At 33.5% G+C, this 20,113-nt stretch overlaps 2 protein-coding genes and 1 non-coding gene across 3 annotated transcripts; all 3 read left to right on the top strand.

Annotated features, from left to right (window-relative positions):
• Window positions 1–5,730: 5,730 nt before the first annotated feature.
• On the top strand, window positions 5,731–5,802 carry TRNAP-UGG. The gene has a single exon. It is a non-coding gene; the product is annotated as a tRNA-Pro (tRNA).
• A 109-nt stretch (window positions 5,803–5,911) lies between these two features.
• On the top strand, window positions 5,912–6,813 carry LOC117931403 (50S ribosomal protein L12, chloroplastic-like). Its single transcript, XM_034852385.1, has one exon. The coding sequence runs from the start codon at window positions 5,966–5,968 to the stop codon at window positions 6,518–6,520; it is 555 nt and encodes a 184-aa protein (XP_034708276.1). The 5' UTR covers window positions 5,912–5,965; the 3' UTR covers window positions 6,521–6,813.
• A 9,248-nt stretch (window positions 6,814–16,061) lies between these two features.
• LOC117929454 lies at window positions 16,062–19,764 on the top strand. The gene is made up of 2 exons (XM_034849731.1): window positions 16,062–16,246; window positions 16,460–19,764. Exon 2 carries the CDS (start codon window positions 16,524–16,526, stop codon window positions 19,452–19,454), a length of 2,931 nt encoding a protein of 976 aa, XP_034705622.1. The 5' UTR covers window positions 16,062–16,246; window positions 16,460–16,523; the 3' UTR covers window positions 19,455–19,764.
• The last annotated feature ends 349 nt before the right edge of the window (window positions 19,765–20,113 follow it).

The following is a 20,113-nucleotide window of genomic DNA, read 5'->3' as shown; positions in this document are numbered from 1 at the left end:
GCTTCATTTGTACACCATAATAATTTATATTATCAGGATGCCAAAGTTTATAATTTTATAAACCAAGATTCCAATCAACATTGATAATGGGAAACCATCTGTATACTTGCCAAAATCCTCAATTGAATTTGGAAATTAAATCTTATGTCAAAAATAAAAATTATCTTGCAGTTAATTATTAGAAAAGTCCTCCCTACTTACATGTACTTGTGAGAAGAATCGAGATATTATAATTTGTCATTAATAAGGAAATTGAAAATATTGTCTATATTTTTAGAAGATGCCCTTTTGTCCAAGGAATTTAAGACCACGTTATGTTTAATTATTTAACCCTATATCACATGAAAACAAATTTTAATAGTGGCTTAAAATTATGTACAAAAATTACAAAATTAATTGTAAAATTTTGAACCATCTTATGGAAAGAGTTGTCATTATCATGTGGAATGTATAAATTTATAGAAATTTGACAGGGCAAGAAGAATCATTCGTTTCTCATTATAAAAAGGGGTATTTGGTTAAAGGGGTCAAAATAACCCCCATATTTGCAAGAATAACGCATTCCTTAAAAGGTACAAAAAAATGACTAGATTGAGACAAAAATACCCCTCATTATAGCATATTAGGTTTTTATTTTTTTATTTAGTCATCCACTTGCTCATTCTCTTTGTTTTCCTACGGAGAAAAAGTTTGAGTTCTCGCGATTGTTTTATCTCTTCTTTATTCTTGGTTACGAAAAGATGTTAAAAATATAAGTAATCAACAATTTATTTTTTGTATTATTTCTTTATGTTTTCTAAAAATTTAAAACTTCACTTCATCATTATAGGTAAAACACAGAGACTCCACTATCACTTATATCTTTACACTCAAAGTCTATATATCCTACTGAAAATAACAAAGATCGAATAATTCTGAAAGACATCCGTTGTAGAGTTGTATTGCCACCAAAAAGTCGACGACCAACAGGAATACCAAAAAATAAGAGAATTCATTCAGGTGGACAAGTTAAGTGCACACGATGTTGTGGTAGATGTGGTGATTATGGGCACAATAGAAAAACATGCAAATGACCAATCCCATTACACCCTAGAGGTGAGCATAGTTGTGTTAATATTGTTAAAAGTAATATCAACATCCAAGAATTCTACTTACAACCAGTTCATCAATCACTTTAATAATATTACCATAGAATTTCTTTATTGGGGATGATTTAGTCATATATCTACACTTTTTTTTTTTATAGGGGCATGATGGATTGAAATTTTTTGTATATGCTTAAAGCAATTTTTTTTGAATGATGGATTGAAATTTTAAGTTAATGTTTTAGTTTTATCATATAAATTAATTAGTTAAATTTAACTATGGTTAAGTTGACAGTCATTATTAACCTGAACTTAACTATGGTTAGGTTGCATTAACAAAGAACTTAACTATAGTTAAGTTCTTAGTCATAATAAGTTCACGGTCATAATTTTCATTTGAACTTAACAGTAGTTAAGTTGTATTAACAAAGAACTTAATTGCGATTAAGTTTATAATCAAAATTTTCACATAAACTTAACAATGATTGAATTGTATTAATAAAGTACTTAACTATGATTAAATTCACAATCAAAATTTTCAACTGAACTTAATAGTGGTTGAATTGCATTAATAAATAACTTAACTGTGGTTAAGTTTACAATCAACATTTTCACCTAAACATAACAATTGTTGAGTTATATTAACAAATAACTTAACTATGGTTAGTTGACAGTTATAGTTACATTACAAAAATTGTAACTTTAAGCATCAAGTTAAATTCATCCGAAATAACAATCAACCCTCAACAATATATAAACCTATTACATAGTCAAATTCAAACTCGCTACATGGGCAAATTTTTGAAGTAGAATAATTCAGTTGTCATTTTCTCTCAAAACTAATCAATACGGGCATTGGTCAGTGAGTTGAATGGATGATCATGCATGGCTTATAATCAATCCTTCAATTCATCAAGTTGTCTTATAAGCATGGCTTGATCATGTCCAAAGTACTCGACTCTATTACCTCCATCTAAGGAACTATTACCATCCCTCGATGGCTCTCCATAACCATAATTTGATGGTCCCTCGTCTGAGTAGGTAGATTGTGAATATCTCATACCTCCTCGTCTCTCTTCCCAAATCGCCAATCAGAACTATGCTTTATTCTCTACCATGTGCTTGCATTTTGGACATAGGACTTTAATTCCCCAGTTTCTTTTTCCATCTTTATACCACCCAATTCATCTCTATTTATATTCATATCAAGAAGAGTCTCGACAACTCATTTATTAGCTTTATCCTTAGAATAATCCCGACTTTTCTCAACATTTAAACCCATTTTACCAAAATTCAAAGAACTAGCATTTGACTTGACATTTGCATAAAAAATATCACTCAAGTTATTAAAATTCTTTGTTTCATTTTCCAATAAATTCCCAGATTTCAAGGAAACTCTTTCAACCCTTTTTTCATTGGATGTCACTAATGAAGTGTATGTACCAGATTTTCTATTCTTTAAACCTCTCAACACTCTGTTTGTTTCTCCAAAAAATGGTCGAAAGCAAAAGAAACTAAACTCTAGGGCCTCACCTTTTACGTTATTCTGATTTCAAAAGAAGGAAAAACAAAGGAGAAAAAAAAAATCTTTGCTAAATAGTTGAATTAGCAAATGACATAAAAAGAATTCAAGATTTTGATTCCTTTTCTTCTCCATGAAATTTTCTCAGCAACCAAATAATGGTAAAAGAGAAACAAAGAGTGAAAGAAATTGAACAAAACACCTCTAAAACTTTGTTTATTTGAAGAGAAAACATATGTAATTAAATAAATTGAACCATCTTGTCCCAATCGAGCCAAATGATTGCATTGGTAAATGGCAAGCAAATGATCCAATAATTTGACTATTGCTCTTTCCCGTTATTTTCTTTGCAGCCAAATAGAGGTTAAAAGAGAAAAATCAACAATAGAATTGAAGAAATCGTAAAATTCGACCCACCCCAATAATTACTTGGGCAAACAACACCTAAATAATTTGAGATCTCAATTTCTTTTCATTTCCCATTCATTTTTCTCATAAACCAAACAGATGGTAAAATAAAAATAATAATAAAAATAAAATAAGAGTTATTTGGTTAATATAAGTTTTATGTTCTATGCACCAAAGAAAGAGAATGAAATAGAAGAAGTTCTGAAATAAGGGATTGTTTGGTTGCTATTTTTGAAAACTGTTATGAAAAACAGTTTTTGAGAATAGTTTTTGGTGTTTTTAGAAAAAAAAATTGTGCTTGGGAATTGAATTTTGGAAAACAGTTTTTGTTCTAAAAAAAAAAAAAACATGTTTTGTTGAGTTAATAAAAAAAAATTTAGAACAAGTAAAACAAAAAACATGTTTGAAAGATGTTTTTTTTTCCAATTAATAAAGTGTTTTCTTCAAGTAACTTTATATTATAAATTTATAAATAGTTTTTATATACAGAATTCATTTAAATTAAAAAAATTATTTCATTTCAAAATTTTTATATAAGTTGATAAATTATTAAAAATAAAATAAAATAAAATATGATGTATGTATCTCACTAATATCAATATCAATATTTTTTTTAAAATAAATCAAACATGATAGAATCATTTTTATTAACATTTTTTTTCTTGATTTAATCTTTAATTTTATTAAAAATTATAATATATTCTATTAAGATGAGATAAAAAGTTTGAAAAAGAATTAATTTAATTTTACAACTAATTTTCACCTAAGAAGCTTGTAAATAAAATAAATAGGACATGAAAATAAATGCAAGTAAGGTGAAGTTTGAAGATGGTCACTTTCCAAGGGATCCCACGGCTGAAGATGATGTTTTGTTTGGGTTGACCAATAGATTTTACCAATTAATATGCATTGATCAATAGATTTGCATTTTATGTATAAATTTTTTTTTACCAACCATGTCCCTTAAAAATATCTCTGCCCATTCCACTATTGAGAAAAGTCTTTACCCAATATTATTACCTTATTTACATATTACTACCCTCACCCTCAGCCATCTCCCATCTTCTTCAAAACTGAGAAAAAAGTTACTTGTAAAACCCTCTCAAAGCAACTCACTTTCTTTTTCTTCCATGTCCTTAAGCAAGTTTTTTGTTTTTCTTGAACAAAACAACTCAAGAAAAATCAAAACTGAGAAACGGGAAAAATCAAGTTTTTTTTTTTTTGTTTTCATTCTCGTTCCTTACTTTTCTCAGCACCCAAACGGGAAAATATAAACGGGAAAAATAAAAAAACTAACAACACATAATAAAAAAAAAGCTCAGATCTCATTCGAATAACAAAACTGATATCTCTTTACCAGATTTAACATTTTTCTCAACAAATGTTACCAAAATAAGCATATTTTACTAGATTTACTAAAAATAACTTCAACATATGTGGAAATAAAATGAAAACACAAATGTGTTGGTGGAGTTACCTTCGTTTCTTGCTACTAGAGATGCCACCACTGTGCTGGAGAAAATGAAATATGAGAACGGGAAGAAAAAAAAACACGGAGAACAGATGATTTCTTTATGGTTTTTTTTTTTGTTTTGTAAACAGTAAAAAAACGGGGAAAACAACATTTTTTTGTCCTCTAAAAAGTGTCATTTTGAGAACACGAAGAACAAGAAAAACAAAAATAACTTTCTCGACCAAACAAGTTTTTAGTGTTTTTTGTTTTCAAGAACATAAAACTGTTCTTGAAACACCAACCAAATAGGCCCAAAGATTTTTTTTTTTTTTTTCGGTTTCTAAAGGAAAAATTGAGGAGTCGTTTTAGAAATGAAGTAGGGGATAAGAAGTTGTAAGTGTTGGAGGGAAATAAAATGAGGGGTATTTTTGTCTCAACAAGGTCATTTTTTTTTTACTTTTTGACCGATGGGTTATTTTTACAAATATAGGGGTTATTTTTACCCATTTAACCAAATAATCATTATAAAAAAAACCTACTCTCAATTTCCAAAATCTGAAAGGTTATTTTGACTCATTCTTTATTCATAATGAGTGATGTAATTGTTTTATTTGTTAACCAAATCTCTCTCTAAGAATTTTCTCATTTTTTGTAGTTTGTATAATTGCAACACGTGCTACTTGCTAAATAACTTTTGTTTTTACAAAAAAAGATATCCTTATCGTGTTCTTCAGGACACGGGAAGACTATATTTGTGTTCTTAATCATACAAAAGTATGATATTTGCAAGAATACAAATTACTAAATTCATGTTCACGAGAACATGAGAATATGTCTGTACATATTTACCCATTTAAGTAATGTCCTTTAATTGGTTAAAACATTAATTTGATAAATTCCTCCCATCAATAGAAAATTTAAGCTAAATTTTGATTAATCAAATATCAGAATAAAAGTACTTCAGAATGAATTATTAGAGACTAATAAAATTATAAAAATTGTTGTAAATAGGTGTCTAGATAATGCATCAATAGTTATTGCATAATATATAATTTTACGGGATTTTATGGCAGTTGAAAGGAAAATAAAACATCCAATTATTTAGCTAAAAAATATTTGTAAAACAAAATTTATAATTTGGTGGTTAATTTTTTTCACTGATGTTATAAAACTTGGGCTTGAAGATTTTTGTGACAATTCATTACTAGGGTTATGGATTATTTATGATATAATACTAAATGTCTTGGTCCTGTCATACAAGTGGGCATTTGGTCTAGTGGTATGATTCTCGCTTTGGGTGCGAGAGGTCCCGAGTTCGATTCTCGGAATGCCCCTTTGCTTTTACCATTTTTACTTGGGAAGGGTAATTTCGTCAATCACTTTGTATTTGGATCCAATTTTTCCCCCTATATAAGGCACTGCCCCTTATCCTATCCTCTTCCAGTGCCACTCTCCCTTCTTCCCCAACTCTCTTCTCTTTCTCTCTCTGACTAAAAGATGGCGGCATCTCTGTCAACTCTCACCCTACGTTCCCCATCTTGTCCTACGCTATCTTCTTCTTTTCCTACCCATTCCTTCAAGCAAACCCTAGATTTCCCTTTCCGAAACCCTAAAATCATACATAGAGCCACCTTCGTTCGCCCTATCTCCGCCGTGGCCGCTCCCGAGAAGATTGAACAAATCGGCACCGAGCTCTCCAATTTGACCCTAGAAGAGGCTCGAATCCTCGTTGACTGGCTCCAGGACAAGCTTGGAGTCTCTGCTGCCGCCTTCGCACCGGCTGCCGTCGCGGTCGCTCCGGGTGCCGTTGCCGACGCTCCTGCGGTCGTGGAAGAGAAGACGGAGTTCGATGTCATGATTGAGGACGTTCCAAGCAACGCGAGGATTGCGACGATTAAGGCCGTGAGAGCGCTCACGAGCTTGGCGTTGAAGGAGGCGAAGGAGTTGATTGAAGGCTTGCCTAAGAAGTTCAAGGAAGGCGTTTCGAAGGAGGAAGCTGAAGAAGCGAAGAAGCAGCTTGAAGAAGCCGGAGCTAAGGTCGCCATTGTGTAGTAGCATCGAATGGCTTTTTGGTAAATTTTCCTAATTTTCCCCCTTTTTTTTTGAAAAAAAACCAGTATTTAGTTGTTGATTCGATTGTTAGTGTCCGTTCGATGATTTGTAATTGTTTGTGCTTTAATTGAAACCAAAATTTCTGTACGAAAATCTCAGTTCTCAGCGTTTTTTTCGATCAATTATCTCATATTGTTGCTGGAATTGTTAATTAAATTGCAAATGGCGAACGTGACCCGAACGAATGTTGTTTGGTTTTAGATCTGTAAAATCCATGTTTGGTTGTGGTGGAAGCGCTTATGATCGGATTTCTATATAAACGTGTCCATATATTAGCTTCAACTTGTGTTTTGTTTTGCGCTGAAGGGGGAAAAATGTGAATCTTCATTCTCTGGTCCTTCATTTCATGCAGCCAGCCTCACTAAAAAATTGGAGTTCTTTATTGGTTAATCATTAGAATGAGTGGAAGTGAAATATCTGAATAATGTACGTTTGGACCTTGATTACCTACCAATATATAGTTTGGGGAGTAATTTACATCATTAGATTAGGAAGTTCTGGAAATTTGAAACATAACAAGACAGAAAAACATGGACAAGGGAGAGAAGCAATGCAAATATTAAATACCATGAATTAATGGACATGAGTTACAATTCACCTTACAAATCATCTTTTGATAATCAACATTGTTCTGTGTTTTCCATCTGTTCCTTATATTCTTTGGCTGCATGAGTTATGGTGGTAGTAAGTTTTTTTTTTTTTTTTTCTCTCTCTTTTGCCTAGAATGGTAAGGACTTCATCAAACAAGAGAAATAACACAGAAATTGCTGTTGGCTCTTTGGGTCCTAAAAGATGAATGCTGTGAGTGGGATGATGGATGTGGTGATGGTTGGCATAACCTGACTGCATTTTCCTTTTGATTGTGTTCATTTCAGTTTTTGGCTTGGGGCTTCTGGATTGTCTTGAGATGAGGCAAAGGGACCCTTATTTCTAATGGAATGTTATATACATATTTTCCATAAGACTTCTTTGTATCGATAAAGGTAGGAAACCTATCATAGATTTTTTTTTAAAAGGTGGGAATTTTTTTAAAAAAACTTGTCTTTATAAATTGTTCAGATTGCCATGTATGTCCTTGTTTGCTTAAATTAAAATTTGTGTCCTGGTAGAAATGGAGATACAGTATATTATGCTATAGGACATTTTTTTGCCAGAATGGAATGTGAAGGAATCTATAGGAAATATCATGAACAATAATTTGTAACTCCCTTAGCACATTCAGAGTTGGACAATTGTTTGGACTGATACAATCTCTAATCCTGTACGCTTTTTCCTCATTGTTCTTAAAAGTTATAGTTTGCATTTGGTGGAAGAGGGTAGGAACTTCACATTACATGATCATTTTGTAAAGCCCAGCAATAGATGTTGCAATCAACAGGTTTTAATGCGCTCAGGGGCCTTCCTATTTAGAGCTGTGGGTGTCAATTACAAATTATAAAATGCCACCAGCCTATAGAACCCAAAGCGGGGTTTATAGTAATAATTGGATGTGAATTAAAACTCATTCTTGTTAACCTGAATCTGTATTAGCCCATGCTTTCATTAGTTCATTTTTTGTGAGCAGAATGTATTAGAGCTATCCTTCAATTTCAAGAAGTTTCCAAGGACGTGACCTTTAATTCCAGGAACAAGAAATTCATTGGGATTTAGGGATAGTGTAATTTTGAGTTCAATCCAGAAACAAGTACTCCTTTTATCTTGAATTATTTTGGTTGAATGTCATTCTTATTATTGACTCAGATTTGAATGCTTCTTCACTTTTCACTTGTCACCGATGTTGTTGAAATGGAATGGATGGATCCGACGACCATGATATCTGCCCTGCTTCCTTTTTTATATATATATATATAAAAGTGCTGATCCCAAGGATTAAGATCCGGTTATTATTTGATTTTTAACATCTCAATACTTAGGCATACAGGCATGTCAGAGTCCAATGCTGGTTTGACTGGGATAAAGACATTGAAAAAAAGAAAAAGAACTTAATGTTATAAATGGGTCGTGAATGACCACCTTAATGTTAAAATTGAAGTTCACAGAAGGCCTTTCATCATTTGTACAAGAGCATCCCAAAAGAAAGATTTTTATCTCTTTCTCTCATTCTCATTCTCTCTTTCTCTTATTCTATACTCTTTCACTTTTCCTTTATGATCCTTTCCTCCCCATTATATATTATCATGGAGTAATATATAGTTGTTATCTACTTTTATTAACATTGCATTTATTCTTGTTTTACAACACGTTATCAGTATAAATTGTTTTGAAGGTAATTCTTGTATCTTAAATTTGAAGTTATTTATATAGAATAAAATTTTACATAATTATATTATTGTTGATTTTGTTTTGTTATATATTGTTAAAAGTTATAAGCAAATTATTTGATTTTGTTTATGATCAAAGTTATACCAATGTTATCAATTTATTATAACTTATTCTAATAATATTGTTTTGTCACATATATGTGAAGTAATTTGATAATGTTGAATCTCATAAAACTCGAATTTGTGACACTTGACATTTTGGGAAAAAATTATCTATCTTAGATCCTTGATATTGAAATACATTTTGATGTAATGAATTTTAGAGCTATGATAAAAAATCGAAAACAAGCATCCCTGTAGGATTGCGCAAAATTGTTGATTTTCCTTCGCCATTACTTCCATGAAGATTTTAAAAATGAGTATTTTACGGTAAATGACCCTTTTACTCTATGAGTAATTTGAAGGAAAGATAAGACCAACAGAAAATTCTGATTTTCCCAAAAGCTTGATATGATTGGATGCACTTGAAATTGCAAGATTGTAAAACTATTAGTGAATATAACTCCATACTTTTCAAAATCAACTCTCAATTAAAGCTGTGTAAAGAAAAAAATCACAAAAGAAGATATGTTAAAGAAAATTTTTACTACATTTCATGCCTCGAATGTGCTCCTGTAGTAGCAATATCAAGAGCGTAGATTTACAAAATGTTCTAAATTAATATCATGTCTTTTTATTGATGAACAAAATAATGAGTTTTTAATGAGAAATCACCAGTCTTGTCCAATTGGATATGAATCATTCCCTGAAGTGAATGCAATATCGTCCCAAACTCGTAGACATGGATGAGGATATGGTCGTGATCGTGGAAGAAATCCCTGATACTATGGTTCTTATGGTAATAATTCATCAAATTCTAATAAAAGGAAAACCTCATTGCATCACTAGAAGGGGAATAATACTAATGCAAAACAAGAAAATGGGAAGTGTTTATAAGATAAACCTCCTAAGAACCATGAAAATAATTGTTATAGATATGGTATGAAGGAGCATTTGTTACGTATCTGTCGTATGCCCAAACATTTGGTTGATTTTTACCAAGCATCAATAAAAACAAAAGGAAAAGAAATATAGATGAACTTTATCGATGGTGATGAATTGGGTCTAACCTACTATGATATTGATTTCTTTGGAGGTCTTAGAGAAAAAAACATGTCATTTAATAAATGATGAGAATATTAACATTGATTGATGTTAATTTATATATCAAATAATATATTATTATGTCTTATATTCACATCTAATTTTCTTTTGTTATTTATATTATGCCTTTTTTTTTTTAATATTAGTTATATTTAAAATCCATGTGCTATTTGGTCTCAAGATGAATGAGGATGATGTATGTCTTGCAAACTGTGTAACCACGTACAATTCTTCGAGATAAAAGATATTTCATCGAATTGACATTAAGAAAAACTAATGTAAGTACCATATCTAGTACTACAAACTTAGTTGAAGGCTCTGGAAGAGCAAACATAATGCTACCAAATGGAATTAGATTCCATATAAATGACGTTTTGTATTCTAACAAATCCAAAAGAAATTTGCTCAGTTTTAAAGATATCCCTAGAAATGGATATCATATTGAAACTATGAATGAAGATAATATAGAATATCTTTACATTACTCCCATTATATCTGGTCAAAAGCGTATAATGAAAAAACTCCCAACTTTCTTCTCTGGGTTGTGTCATACAACTATAAAGCCTATTGAATCATATGTTATCATGAACCAGAAGTTCAACGACCCAAAAGTTTTTGTCATTTGGCATGACAAACTAGGTCACCCAAGGTCTTCAATGATGTGTCGAATAATCGAACACTCATATGGGCATCCACTAAAGAACTAGAAGATTCTTTTGCTCAATAAATACTCATGTGTTGCCTACTCATAAGGTAAATTGATAGTCAGACCATCTTTTACTAAAGTCATATATGAGTCATCAGTCTTTTTAGAAAGAATGCATGAGGACATATGTGGGCCTATTCATTTACCATGTGGACCATTCTGTTATTTTATGATCTTAATAGATGTTTTCATTAGATGGTCACATGTTTGTCTCATTTCTACACGTAACGTTGTCTTTGCCAAACTCATTGCACAAATAATAAGATTATAAACACAATTTTCAAATTGTCCAATTAAGACAATATATCTTGATAATGTTGACGAATTTACTTCTCAAACATTCATTGACTATTATATGTCAGTAGAGATAAATATTGAGCATCCTATTGCTCATACTCATACCCAAAATGGTTTAGCAGAATCCTTCATCAAACATCTCCAATTAATAGCTCAATCATTACTAATGAAAATCAAATTTCCTACTTTCGCTTGCAGACATGCTATTATGCATGCTGCACCTTTAGTCCGTATTCGACCTACAACTTACCTTAAATACTCCTTTTCATAACTTGTCTTTGAAAAACAACCAAATATCTCTCACTTACAAATCTTTAGTTGTGTAGTATATGTACCAATTGCAACTACACAACGCACTAAAATGGGTCTCCAAGAAAGACTTGAGATTTATGTAGGTTTTGATTATCCATCTATCATAAGATATCTTAAACATTTGACAAACTATGTTTTTAGAGCCTGCTTTGTAGATTGTCATTTTAATGAGAGCGTTTTCATGTCATTAGGAGGAGAAAAGTCGATTCCTGAATAACGACGAGAAATTACTTAGAACACATCTACTATGTCCCATCTCAATCCTCATATAAGTTAATATGCACTAGAAGTTCAAAGGATCATTCATTTGCAAAATCTTGCAAATCAACTACTAGATGCATTCATCGATACAAAGAAAGTGACAAAGTCATATATCTCAACTACAAATACTCTACCACGAATTGATGTCCTCGTATGATAGTTAATAAATGAATCTAAGATACGTTTGAAGTGTGGTAGACATATTGGCTCAAAAAATGTAACTCCTCGGAATAGGAGAACACATGAAAAAATTGGCACTTTAGAAGAAGCCATCAAAATGATTGATTAGTTTAAAATTGATAAATCTATAGTCCTAAAAGAAGTACAAATAATGTAGAAAACCCCTGAAAAGACACAGATTGAACAAGAAGCCCTTGAAGAGGCACATATTGAACGAGAAGCCCTTGAAGAGGCATAGGTACCTAAAAATTGTGAGATATCAGTAAGTTATATACACACGAGAGAAAAATGGGATCGAAATAATATTGTTATTAACAATATTTTCGCTTTCATAAGAAATTATGAAGATCTTGAACCACAAAATGTAGAAGAATGCCGACATAGAAATGATTGGTCAAAATGGAAAGAAGCTATGCAGGCAGAGTTAAACTCATTAACAAAACGAGAAGTTTTTGAACCTGTAGTTCAAACACCTGAAAATGTAAAGTTTGTTGAGTACAAATGGGTATTTATATGAAAACACAATGAGAATAATGAGATCATAAGATATAAAGCGTGATTAGTAGCACAAGGTTTCTCACATAGACCTGGTATTGACTACAAGGAAACATACACTCCCGTCATGGATATAATTGCATTTCGTTTCTTAATTAGTTTGACAGTTTCAGAAGGACTAGATATGCGTCCCATGAATGTTATTACAACATATTTATACGAATCCATGGATAATGATATATACATGAAAATCTTTGAAGGATTTAGATTGCCTAAAGCAAATAGTACAAAGCCTCGTAGCATGTATTCAATCAAGTTATAACGATTCTTGTATGGATTAAAGCAATCTGGATGCATGTGGTACAATCGCCTTAGTGAATACTTGCTAAAAGAAGGGTATATGAATAACCCTATATACCCACACATCTTCATTAAGAAATCAGAAACTGGATTTACAATTATTACAGTGTATGTTGATGACTTAAATCTTGTTAGAACTTCTGAAGAGTTCACAAGAACAACAAATTACTTGAAAAAAGAATTTGAGATGAAAGATTTTGAAAAAAGAATTTCCAAATGGAGTTTTAGGACATTAATCAACACACATTAAGAAAGTTTTGAAGCGTTTATATCTGGATAAAGCGTATCCTTTAAGTTTTTCAATGGTTGTCTAATCACTTGATGTGAAAAGGAACCCATTTCGTTCTTGCGAAAAAAATGAAGAGTTACTTGGTCCTAAAGTACCATATTTTAGTACTATTGGTGCGCTTATATATCTTACCAATTGTAAATATCCCTTTTTCTATCAATTTATTAGCAAGATACAATTCCACTTCAACTCAAAGACATTGGAATGGTATTAAACATATATTGTGTTATTTTCATATAACTACTGATATGAGTTTATTTTACTCAAGGGAATCAAAACAACAATTGCTTGGATATGCAGATGCAAGATATCTTTTAAATTCACATAAAAGTAGGTCGTAAACAAGGTATGTGTTTAATTGCAATGGTGTTGGTATTTCATGGAGATTTGTCAAACAAACAATGGTGGTCACATCATCAAATCATTTAAAAATACTAACAATTCATGAAACAAATTGTGAATATATATGACTAAAATCATGATCCAACATATTCGGGAATTATGCGGACTTTCCTCTATCAAATGTGACTCGACAATATTATTTGAAGATAATGTTGCATGTATTGCGCAGATAACAGAGGGTTATATTAAATGAGATAAAACTAAACACATTTTACCAAAATTCTTTTATATATATGAATTTCAGAAGAGCGGTGAAATTGATGTGCAACAAATACGCTCAAGTGATAATCTAACAGATTTATTCACAAAATCATTGTCAACCTCAACATTCAAGAAGTTAATACACAATATTGGAATGAGTCAACTCAAAGATATTGATATGAGGGAGAGTATGCTTGTAAAAAGGTGTTAATGTACTGTACTTTTTTTCTATTCGTCTAAGTTTTGTCCCACTGGGTTTTACTAGCAAGGTTTTTAACAAGACAATCATAATATACCAAGAGCAACTTAAAAAATTATAAGAATATTGTACTATTTTTCTTTCATTAGGTTTTCCCCATAGGGTTTTTTACTAGTAAGGTTTTAATGAGACATATTCTTTTAATAGGATGGTCATCCAAGGGGGAGTGTTATAAATGGGTGGTGAATGACCACCTTAATGTTACAATTGAAGTTCGTAAATGAACTTCATTTACTCACCTTTAAGATGAGTAAATGTTTCTCATCTGGACAGCCTATAAAAGACTTTCCATTCTTTGTACAAGAGCATTTTGAAGAAAGATTTTTATCTCTTTCTCTCATTCTCATTCTTTCTCTCTTATTCTCTCTTTCACTTATTTTCTAAACTCTTTCACTTCTTGTTTCTGATCATTTCCTCCCCATTATATATTATTATCGAGTAATATGTAGTTGTTCTTTACTTTTATTAGCGTTGCATTTATCCTCGTTTTACAACACTTAATTATTTATCTCCTTAATCCTTAGTGTTATTTGACACTAAGCATGATTGAACTTCACGGCACTGTCAATGTTACAGTTGAAACCACAACAACAAAAATGTTACTGTGTGCACAAATTTCGCAAATGGTCCTGCAATCCATAACAATAGGAAAAATAATGTGAAACAAAATATTTTATAAAAATTAAAAATTGTAGAACTTCTATTTTTGTGGCAATATTATTTACAAAAGAATATATTTTTCTGATTCTTTCACGTTCATCACAATTTGGAAGACGATGATGATGTTTTTATAATTTCAAAGATCAATCAAGGGCCACACTAGCTTATTTCCGAATAAACTCAGTGAAGATCGTGTGTGTAGAACTTCTATCGTCTCTTAGACTTATAGAGATATTTTTATGAAACCTTTTTTTCCCTTGTAAGGTAGTTTTTGTCGATCCGAAGAAGTCTTTTCATTAAAGGAGGTCTTTCCATTAAAGGAAGTCGCTCATTATTTATAGGTGAAAATAGGAAATCAAATTTTGGAATTCCCTAAGATGTTTGATTTAACAACTTGTCCATAAGAGAATATGTATATAAATTCTTCACTTTTGACTTCAAAAGGAATATCTGTTTATTTATTTATTTTATAATTATCAATTAAAGAATATTTATTTAATATTTTTTTATTCTTTTTTTATAATAATTTGAAAGATTTTATTTTATTTGAAAAACTACATTTTGTAATCTTTCAAATTTGGTCACATGTCAATTTTTAACATATACCATGTGTTAAATGTGTGTAAAATCAATCTTGTTGATCCCAAATTTCAGCGAATTTAGAAGTCACGTTTTTTTTTTAAGATCAATTTAATGATAATTTATTTCATTCAAAATTTTGATGTCTACCTTTACATTCAACTCTATTGTCTATTATTTTTAATTATCAAACCATTGAAAAATAATATTTAATGTTAAAAGCAGTTGTAAAATTTAATAAAATAGTTAAGATTTATTTTAGTTCTCTTAGTTGTGTGGACTGTGGAGCGTGGAGCAGCAACGACTTGATGAAAGGAGCAAAAGTCCAAAATATCCTTTCAACAACAAAAACCTGGCAGCAACAGAGCTGCTTTTGGGTCGGCAGACAATATTCCAGGACGGTGCTCCACATCATGATTATGGAAAACGACGTCGTTTTGTTACGTTTGAGTCAGGCCCAACTTACCCAAGTGGATAAACACTCATTTAGGGTTCGTTTGGGTCTTAAAAGTTTTCTCCTGTGCCCTTGAATTTCTAATCTTTCCCCTTATTTTGTGGTTTTTGTCTACCTCTGATCTTCCCTTGCAAGAACAAAAAGTTAAAAGGCAACGAACCCAGTCCTTACACCAGAGAATATCGAGCGTTTCTAACTTTAAAAAAATTTGGATCCAAACAAATCCTTAGCCGCTGTGTTAATGCTTAATGAGATTCTGTGCTTTCCACTTTACACCTTCCTCGGTTTTGAAAACAGCTCCCTGAACTGCGTTGATGAAAACCGTGATACTCGCTAGGGATAAATGACACGTTCCAATCGCAATAATATACAGACACGTGGCTAGAGCAAGACAGCGAGTAGATGAAAAATACAGACAGCCAGAAGAATAATAGAGTGGTAAAAACATGAAAATAACCGTTCAAAAAAGGACGGAAAAAGAACAACACGTCTCACTCTCACCGCCTGAAAAATCGTTTTCAATATGGACCCGTTTCTGGCGTATTCATTATGCCACGATTATTAATTTTCTCAAACCCTAAAGCGAAAAGGGTCTGTTCGTTTCTCGAGAAAATTCATTTCTCTCTCTACTACCTATTGCTTATCATCCCTGTTTTTGTTTTTTTGTTACGAACTCGTAGATTTGGGAAGTTGGCATGGATGAAGCATGGGCATGAAGTCCGTGGTTTTGAGTTTGGTCTTGTTCAGGTTCTCTCACTCTCCAGTCAACGTTAACCCTTAAATCTATGATTGTTGGATTATCTTTTATCGCTTTATTTATTACTTTCTTTTATCTTTTCTGTTGTTGTTATTGATTGTTTATTCAATTTTATTGGATGGTTCGTTGTGAGAACTAAAACCCTAGGATGCGATTTGATTGATGTTTCTGTTTTTGTTTCCTTTCGTTTTTTTCCTTTCCAGTTGTGAAATCTGCGGCGGTTTATTTCTCTCCAGATAACAAAAGAAAATCTAATAGCTTTCCAGCATGGAAACTATGCAAATCGTATCTGAGAGTTGTGGTGTATCAGGACCGGATAAACCCCAAGCACCAAAAGAAAAAGCCCTAAAAGAAATTTCTCTGATTTCCGGTTCGGGACGCCAAGAAAATGGAGTTAGGGTTTCTGTTACCACACCGGAAGTTGAGACTGAGGTTTCGATCAAGAGAATATTCGGGGAAGGAAATGAGGATATCTCATTTGGTGATAAAGAAGACGTCGTGTCATGCTCGGTTACCAAAGAAAGTGAGAAAGAGGGAGTGGATTCTGTTTTGGGAGTCGACCACAATGAGGAAAATGTTGATGCGAGAATGGCGCCAAAAGATGGTTCCCTTGGATTGAGTGGGGATGCTTCAGGTGGGAAGGTGGATTGCCATGATAATGGCATTTCACTTGTTGTGGAAGTTCACGGATCTTCTTCAAGCAAAGAGGGGCGCTCATCAAAAATCGACTCCAAAAAGGGGCAAAATCTGGGTAAGAAAAGTGGATATGGAGATAAGGATGGGTCAATGCATGAAAATGAGGGAAACCCAGGTGAGAAAATCAAAGAGATGGATGGTTCCAACCCTGAACTGATGGGGGACAAGAATGGAGAAGTTGATGAAGATATGGGTGATGGAGAATATCAGTACTCTGTGGGTGACTTTGTGTGGGGTAAAATAAAGAGTCACCCATGGTGGCCTGGGCAGATATATGATCCGAAAGATGCTTCAAAACATGCCACAAAATATAGCCAAAGGGATCGTCTTCTTGTGGCATACTTTGGAGATGGCACATTTGCTTGGTGCTACCCATCACAGTTGAAACCTTTTGAGGAGAATTTCATAGAGATGTCCAAGCAAAGTAACTCAAGGAGCTTTCTCAAAGCTGTGGAAGAGGCACTGGCTGAGATTGGTAGACATGTAGAGTTAGAGATGACTTGCTCTTGTACCCCAAAAGAAATTAGGATTGGGCTTTCTAGACCATTGACAGTGAATGCAGGTGTCAAGGAAGGGGCTGTCATGCCCGAGGGTGGCATCAGAAAATTTTCTGTTGCTCATTTTGAACCAGCAGAATTTCTTTCAGGTTTGAAATGTATTGGCCAGGTTGTTTCTGTTACCAGTATGCTTGAGTTTTCAGTTCTTAAGAGCCAGATGTCAGCCTTTTGTCGTTCAAAAGGCCCACATCATCAACTGGCTGTGTACCATGAGCCCCAGGAAATTGCAGGCCTTGAAGAAAAAGTTGGAAATGGTGTAACCAAAACCTCTGATTTAGGTGGTCCAGTAGAAGTCCCAATCCAAGGCCCATGTGAGGATGACTGGCTTTCAATGCCTGTTTCACCTAGTTTTGGGAAAACCAGCCGAACTTTATTGCACAAAGCCACAGGTTCAGAGGATAAGTTGTATCAAAGAAGGAAGCAGAAAAGCATGGCTGAAATTATGAGAGGGAATGGTGATGTTGAGCCCAAGAATGAAGAGACAGATATGGGCAAAGAAGATATAAACTCTGTCAAATTGGCTACAGCATCTGAGAAGAAAAGGAGAAAAAAAGGTGGTAATGAAGCTGAAAGTCATGCTGTCAATAGTAATTTGGCTTCTCCACGAGCGAGGAGAAAGAAGTCCAGGCTTTCAGGATCTCCTGTAACTTCGGAGGATAGGGCTGTAAGTGTTGAAAGTGATGGCAGTGAAGGCAAAAGAGAGAGTGAGAACAGTCCTGTGTCAAGGGAAAGGAAGAAGAAAGGCCTCAGTGTTGAAAATGATGGTGGCAGGCTTCCTGAAGAAAGTGAGCAGACCTCTGTTTCACGGGAAAGGAAGAAGAGCAAATATTTGTGCCCACCATATACAAATGTGATACGGATGCATAGAAATTCTGGCTCAATGGGTGACTCAAAGACAGAATTCCTAGAAGTTTCGAATGTTGCTGGTAAGGGAGAGCGGAGCTCCAGGGCTGCAGGTCAATCTGTTGGGTCCCCTACAATTTTGAAGTGTAGTAGTGAGACGACCTATCAGAACAAAGACAGTAAAGAACTTCAGACACCAAAACAAAATCGGAACAAGGTTATTGACCTGAAGGAAATCCGCATATCATTGCAAGAAGTTCTATCTGGAATCCGATCTGCAGCCCTTAATCCCTTCTATCTGAGGGAAAACAAATCTGTTGATAAGATCAGTGGATTTCTGTCTGCATTCAGAAGTGCAATCTATCATGATGGTTCCAACTACAAAATGTTCAACAAACATGGACCTGGTAGAAAGAGAAAACGTCAAGAATCTGAAACTGGGTCATCAAGAGAAGACCTAAAACAGAATGACCACAACTCATCTAAGCAAGCCCGCAGGAGTAGAAAGAATGAAACAGCAGAGCCAGATGGCCCAGAACTCAAGCAAGCTGCTGCTGGAAAGTCAGATACGAAGACAAAACACAAAGACAAGGACAAAAAGGTTGAATCCGCTACACTTCTCTTGTCATTTGGACCTGGGATCTCCTTACCCTCAAAAGATGACCTCATTAAAATATTTTCGAGGTTTGGGACTCTGAATGAGTCAGAAACAGAGATACTGTATGATTCTTTCTGTGCTCGGGTCGTGTTTTCAAGAAGCTCAGATGCGGAAGAAGCCTTCAATGGTTCACAAAAGGCCAGTCCCTTTGGAGCCGAGCAAGTCACATATAGGCTCCGGTATCCATCATCCAGCACCTCCAGGAGGACTCCTGATAAAAAACATCACCCCCCAAACAAAAAGGCAGGCAAGGCACCTGCCAACCCATCTGCAGGAGGAGAGAAATCACAACTCAATTTCATCAAGCAGAAACTAGAGATGATGACTTGTATGCTAGAGAAGTCCAGTGGTAAAATGTCGGGGGAGATGAAATCCAACTTGGAGGGTGAAATGAAAGGGCTGTTGGAGAAGGTAAGTACGATGGCTGAAACATCCTCATCGTAGATCAGATGGTATGATATATGGAGAGCTTCTTCATACTTGCATACTCCTGCTGTTGATCTTCTATGCGTAGGCATAGCTATATAATATAGGAATGCATGTTCCCTTTTAATTTAGAAAGAGAGAAAGAGAGAGTGTGTATGATGTGTAGAAAGAGTTAAATTATGGCGTTGAGGTGTTTGTGGTGGGTAGCGTTTAGGCTTTTTATGCAAATGTAGGAGTTTATTCAACACAGGTGGGATTATCATGTTTTGTTTACTGTAAACATCTCCACATGCTTTTACGTTATAGAGACCATCTACATTCAGACACACTCGGTTTATCTCGCTTCTCCCTCTCTGTCTTGTTCTCTGTGTTCCTTACGGCATAATAGTGTTGCGATGTTTAATCTAGTTGCAAGTTTTGAGGAGTTGAGGGGCTCATTGTTTTGGAATGTTTTTTAAAACAGTTTTTAGAATAGTTTTCAAAAACAGTTTTTTTTTCATGTTTTATACCACAAAGGTTTGTTTGAAATTTGTGTTTTAAAAACAAATTTCAAAAAATATTCTTAAAACTTTTCTTAATATGTAATGTTAAAGAGAATGGCTAGTTTTTGTCAAGCAAAAACAGTTTTAACATTACCATCGAACTTGAAATGGAGGTCGTCGACTTGCATGCATTTT

Source organism: Vitis riparia, chromosome 14 (genome assembly GCF_004353265.1).
Source record: "Vitis riparia cultivar Riparia Gloire de Montpellier isolate 1030 chromosome 14, EGFV_Vit.rip_1.0, whole genome shotgun sequence".
NCBI lineage: Eukaryota > Viridiplantae > Streptophyta > Magnoliopsida > Vitales > Vitaceae > Vitis > Vitis riparia.
This window is presented reverse-complemented; position numbering and strand designations above follow the sequence as displayed.

What these genes read in the sequence shown, in the direction of transcription:
- LOC117929454 (XM_034849731.1), top strand. Translation starts at nt 16,524, where the DNA reads ATGGAAACTATGCAAATCGTATCTGAGAGTTGTGGTGTATCAGGACCG.
- LOC117931403 (XM_034852385.1), top strand. Translation starts at nt 5,966, where the DNA reads ATGGCGGCATCTCTGTCAACTCTCACCCTACGTTCCCCATCTTGTCCT.